General features: G+C 33.4%; 1 protein-coding gene across 1 annotated transcript; it reads right to left on the bottom strand.

Annotated features, from left to right (window-relative positions):
* Positions 1-4,087: 4,087 nt before the first annotated feature.
* Positions 4,088-4,504, bottom strand: LOTGIDRAFT_161995 (hypothetical protein; the record flags this gene model as incomplete). Its single annotated transcript, XM_009057930.1, has 1 exon — positions 4,088-4,504. The coding sequence occupies one exon, from the start codon at positions 4,502-4,504 to the stop codon at positions 4,088-4,090; it is 417 nt and encodes a 138-aa protein (XP_009056178.1).
* Between the last annotated feature and the right edge of the window lie 1,767 nt (positions 4,505-6,271).

The raw sequence follows: 6,271 nt of genomic DNA on the forward strand, positions 1-6,271 counted from the left end.
AGCCATTTTTGAGATTTCAATTCCGTGAACTTTTTGAATAATTTATTTTTTAGAGTTCTATTATAACTCTCAATAACTACAGCTTTACCTTCATTATGCGTGCTGTAAGTGATTTCATATTTTTGTTATAAAATTCACTTCCTTTATCTACCCACAATTTTTCTGGATGTCGGTTAGATTGTTTCATGATCGTTTCAAATGCGTGTTAGACTGATAATCCTGTTTTGATTTTTTAAAGGAATAACCCATGCATATCTCGTATACAAATCTATAACTGTTAAGCAATATTTATATCCTCTTTCGACTGGCATATTAATTAAATCGGCTGACCATATTTCATCTTTTTCAAACACTTTGACTTTTAAAAAGTTTTTAGTTTTTCTAAATTCTTTATGAATTTCATCCGCTAATCCCATGCGTAATTTCATCTTTGCTTTTAACAGTTTTATGATTAGAGCCCTTTGCATTCTCTCTTTGAAAGTTGAATTTGGAATATTTTCAAGTTCGATAATCATTTGTCTGTCTGCTTCGTGTCTGAAGTTTATGTCTTTGTTTCTGTATAGTAAGTCGTGTTTAGGCGCAGCGGCATCAACTCTATTGACAGGTTTTTCATTCGGTTTGGGTTTATCGTTTTCGTCTAATCGCAGATCTAACCTAGTACCTTGACCAGTGTAATTATGACCAGGAAGATGTTTTTCTCCAGGATATTTCGCCCATGGAAATACAGGAAGAGAACCCAATGATTTTTGTATATCTCCAAAATAAGTTTTAGGAGCGTGAGCGACAATCATTTTTATCCTATAACTTTAAAACCTTTTCCTTTCCTTTCTTCTAATCTCCTGTTTCGCAGATCTCTTATTAGTTGTAATTCTTTCAACTCGTTAGATTGTTTCACTGTGTCGCTTATACTCTTTCCCGATTGAGCCGAGGGCTTTCGCTCCGGATGAAATAGGTGATTTGTTGTTTGAAACAAAGCTAGCTACTTTTGGAATTATTGTTTTACCTAGAGAAAATATTGATGAAAAGATACCGTCGCCCGAATAATGAGTTAATTTGGTCTGTTTTCTAGAAGTTTCTAGACTAAAAAATAACATTATTTATAACGAGGCTATAAAAAAAACCGGATGTGAAGCGAAACAAGGAAGTTATTTTATATAAGGGTATTTTTAATATGCTTTTTTGATGGAATGTAAGAATTGATTGAAGGTGTTTTTGGTGTAGGAATTTATGAAATGTAGGGTGTATAGGTGTAAGAATTTATTAAATATAGGGTGTTTAGGTTTTTTTAGTGTAAGAATTTATGAAATGTAGGGTGTTTAGATTTTTTGGGGGGGCTTTCCAATATGGTTGCACTTTTCCCCATGGAATGAAATGGAATTGGGGGAAAGTGCGACCATATTGAAAGGCCTTATACTACTGTCCGAATGCCTACCACAACCAGTCTCCAGACAATCACTGCGTTCATATCTGTGTTTGCTCGTCATGGCATTCCGACCGAACTATTTACGGACAACGGACCTCAGTTCTCAAGTTACGTTTTCAAAACGTTCGCGTCCGATTGGGATTTCGTTCACAACACATCAAGTCCAAAATTTCCACAATCGAATGGTCAGGCGGAGCGGTGTGTTCAGACAGTGAAGAATCTACTTCGAAAAGCAGACGAATCAGGTTGAGATATGTACACTAGCCTAATGAACTATCGGGCGTCGCCAATCGATGGTGTAGGACTTTCGCCATCTCAGATACTCATGAACAGACAGTTGCGTACAAAGTTACTTATTACATCCGATCTATTGAATTCCAAAGTTACGGAGTCCCGTAAACCAGATCTTATTGCACGTCAGCAGAAACAACAATTTTATTATGATCGCCAGTCAGTACCGTTACCATGTGTTAAACCAGGCGAAATCATTCGCGTACAGAAAGACACAAAACAATGGGAACCGGCCATTGTTGATCAAAAGCTACCTGAAAGATCATATATAGTGCGCATCGGAAATAACAAGTTATATAGAAGGAATCGTAGACAACTACTAAAGACTGGCGAGACTTCGTTGCCGAGTACCGCTCGTGATGATGCCGACAATATATTAGATAATCCACCCCGACAATATATTAGATAATCCACCGCAACTGCCTTACAACGACATCATCCCGACTTCACCGAAAGCACAAGAGGGAACACTTAACTCTCTACTCCGAGAAAACCGACCACAACGAACATCGAGACGACCAAAACATCTTGAGGACTATGTTTGTACATAAACTGTTTTTACATGTTATTTTCTAATCAAATAGATTGTAATGCATATATTATGTTTGTTCTAGTCATGATCTTTTCAGGGACGGGGAAGTATTTTATAAGGGAGATGTAATGCTATTCAGTTTGTTTACATTTTTACAAAGGCGATGCAACGTTATTTTAGTTCTTATTTATTGTCTAAACATAAGCGATTTGTAATGACATGTAGCGACCTTCAGTTAATAAACATTAGTAGAACGCCATTGTTGTCGTTTATTTCACAATTCATATTGATGAGATCTTGGATAAGTTCGAATTTGACGATCTTTCGACGAACGGTTTTTGAGATATTGCCCTTGACTTAGGAAACACGCATCAAAATTTGTTTGTGAACACAATAGAGACTACAGTTTTCAACTGATTTTAATGAAATTTAGTGTGATCATTCATATTAATGAGATCTTGGTCAAGTTCGAATTTGACGATCTTTCAATAACGGTTTTTGAGTTATTGCCCTTGATTTGGGAAAAACGCGTCAAAATTTGTTTGTGAACACATTAGAGACTACAGTTTTCAACTGATTTTAATGAAACATAGTGTGATCATGTATATTGATTGGATTATTGATATTGATTTTTTGGTGGGATTTCTCAGCATAAATAACTGGCAGTAATTATATATATCAATGAATTCAAGTAGTATAGGACATTTCAATTTGAAAAGTTTCAAAATTGAAAGGTCCCAAAAAAGACCTAAACACCCTAAATTCTTACACTAAAAAAAAACTAAACACCCTACATTTCATAAATTCTTACACATAAACTCCCCACATTTCATAAATTCTTTCACCTAAACACCCTACATTTCATAAATTCTTAGACCAAAAACACCTTCAATTAATTCTTACATTCCATCAAAAAAAAAGCATATTAAAAATACCCTTATATAAAATAACATAACATCCGGTTTTTTAATAGCCTCGTTTTTAAGTAATGTTATTTCTAGTCTAGAAACTTCTAGAAGGGGGATAACTCTTTTTTTGGAAAAACAATTTTCTACTCAATTTTTAAACCTTAAAAATGGCAAATGAAATACTAGATCCAATCTTTAGATTTTACGATCCGATTCGTTATTCGTTTAACAAGAAAAAAGAGGATTATATTATCATCTCACCGACTGTTGGTTCTAAATCCCAATTGAATGATAGTGGTAGAATTACCTTCGAAATAAATTCATTATCAAATTGGTTGCTTCTTTCCGATGCTTATTTCAGATGTGATTTCAGAATTAAAGATGGAACTCCCAATGAAAATCGTGTACCACAAACAATTACAACGTTAGAAAACAATTTCTTTCCATCTTTATTTAGAGAGATGGTTTTGGAAGCTGGTTCAAATCCGATAGAAACAATTAAACACCCTGGGGAATTTGAAAACGGTTTTATATCCTAAAGATTTCGATTCAGTCTCAGGCTGGATACCCGATGTTGGCGATGGAAGTGTTTTAAAAGAACCGGTAAGAAATCTTGCAAATGTTGCTGATTTAGCTAGAGTGAGAGTTGTTGCTCGAAACACAATAGAAAGAGTAGCACGAGCAGCTAATCATGGATTCGAAAAACGAGGACTTCAGTCTAATAATGTTGTTGAAAATAATAGGTGGGGTAATTACGTAAATTGGAAATTATATCCTATATTCGGTCTGTTGGAACACAGAAAGGTTTCCATAGGGTTACCATATAAAATTCATCTACAAAGAGAAATCAACGATGATAAGATATTCTTACCCTTATGTTTGACTTTGACTTCTCCTGTGTCAATACTATCTACTAATTTATTTAATCCTTGTTTAACAGTTTTCTTGGTTTCTTTTTCCAAATTCTTTTATTGTGCCTATCATATCTCCCACTCCTGAACCCTTGGCTTCCCTTTCCATTATTAAATTATGTCTGCGTTCTTCAGCGGCTTTAGCATCAGCTGCTTTCTTTGCGTTGGCAGCTGTGACTATGGCAGAAATTCCGCCAGTTGCTGCACCCGCCGCTGCAATACCACCAAATATTAAAGGTAGTAGGAAAGGTAAAAATCCACTTTCTTTTGCGTTCGCGTCAATTCTTTCTAAGTCTATATCGTCTCTGACTTTACAATATTTGTGATTATCAATACGTTTTTTAGTTATGCTGATTTTTTTACCATTGAAAGTTATTACAGTTGGGGAAGCTGTTTCAATAGCTTGTATTATTTTCATAACTAAAGATTCTGGTTTCATTTTTAAGGGTGTATTTTTACTCAATTCTTATCATTCTTCTTGATGAGATGATAGATCAAAACAGAAGATTGGATGATTAAGTGCAAAATCTACATATTCAAACTGAGGTGAATTTCCAAATAATTCACACATATTTTTTATAGTTTCTATACAATTTATTATAATCCTTTGTGGTTGGATTAATTGTTAAAGGTTGGTTAGGATAATTATCGTTGTTTAATCTTACTTGAACTTTATGGATTAAAGGATCTTGAGTTTGGTTCATTGCCACTCTGAAGACATTATTGTTATTCGTTTGAGAATCTGGTAAGTTCTTGAAACCAACCATTAAATATCTTGCTGGTTTATTAGTGTTAGTGATTGGCCATGTGGTGGATTCTCCAGTGAAAGTCATGCTACCTACCGTATTACGATGAAGAAAAACTATTTCAATATCTTTAGTTAATGAATATTATCGTTTCTACTTCAATTGATGGTGTTATTACGGGTATGACAAGTTGGAGATTCGTTATTTCTAATTTTGCATTTGAAGCATTCTCTCCAAAGAATATCTTATCATCGTTGATTTCTCTTTGTAGATGAATTTTATATGGTAACCCTATGGAAACCTTTCTGTGTTCCAACAGACCGAATATAGGATATAATTTCCAATTTACGTAATTACCCCACCTATTATTTTCAACAACATTATTAGACTGAAGTCCTCGTTTTTCGAATCCATGATTAGCTGCTCGTGCTACTCTTTCTATTGTGTTTCGAGCAACAACTCTCACTCTAGCTAAATCAGCAACATTTGCAAGATTTCTTACCGGTTCTTTTAAAACACTTCCATCGCCAATTTTAAAAGTCGGTTTTTTGAGGAGTATGCGGTAAGTATTGTTGAAAACCCAATTGATGAAATATATACGTAGTTTGTGTTTGAAAAAAATTGTATAACATTCTGATAAAACACATTCAATAATATTTTGAACATAAATTTACATTTAAATTTAAAAAATTTAAATTTGAGAAAGCGTAAATGCTTGTCTACGTCTAAATTTCTTAATCTTCTATCAAATTCTTCATCATCATCTTTGTTTTCGAGAAATTCATTCATTTTTAAAAGTCGTTTGAAATTCGTTTTGATAAAACCTACCTATGATTTGTTCTTTATCTTGATCGATTAATTCATACGGTGCAGGTGATGTGGTGTTTACTTTATCAACGATGAATATTTCGTTTGTCCAGTATCCAACGTAACCTTTTTCCAATTTACTTTTATATTTGAAAATACGAACTCAATCTCTGACTTTAAATTTGGGTTTGATATTTAAATTCTCTATTTCATTTTCGTAGTTATGTTGTGCCTTAATTGACTTTATAATATTTGGATTATTAGAGGCTTGTGTTGGTGGACACCTATAGATGAATGAATTTGTTATTGTATTCATCTACAACCTCTGGTAATATATTAAGCCATTTTTGAGATTTCAATTCCGTGAACTTTTTGAATAATTTATTTTTTAGAGTTCTATTATAACTCTCAATAACTACAGCTTTACCTTCATTATGCGTGCTGTAAGTGATTTCATATTTTTGTTATAAAATAATAGAATAGAATAACCCAAGCATATCTCGTATACAAATCTATAACTGTTAAGCAATATTTATATCCTCTTTCGACTGGCATATTAATAATATCGGCTGACCATATTCCATCTTTTTCAAATACTTTAACTTTTAAAAAGTTTTTAGTTTTTCTAAATTCTTTATGAATTTCATCCGCTA

The sequence above is a fragment of the Lottia gigantea genome, assembly GCF_000327385.1.
Source record: "Lottia gigantea unplaced genomic scaffold LOTGIsca_32, whole genome shotgun sequence".
NCBI lineage: Eukaryota > Metazoa > Mollusca > Gastropoda > Lottiidae > Lottia > Lottia gigantea.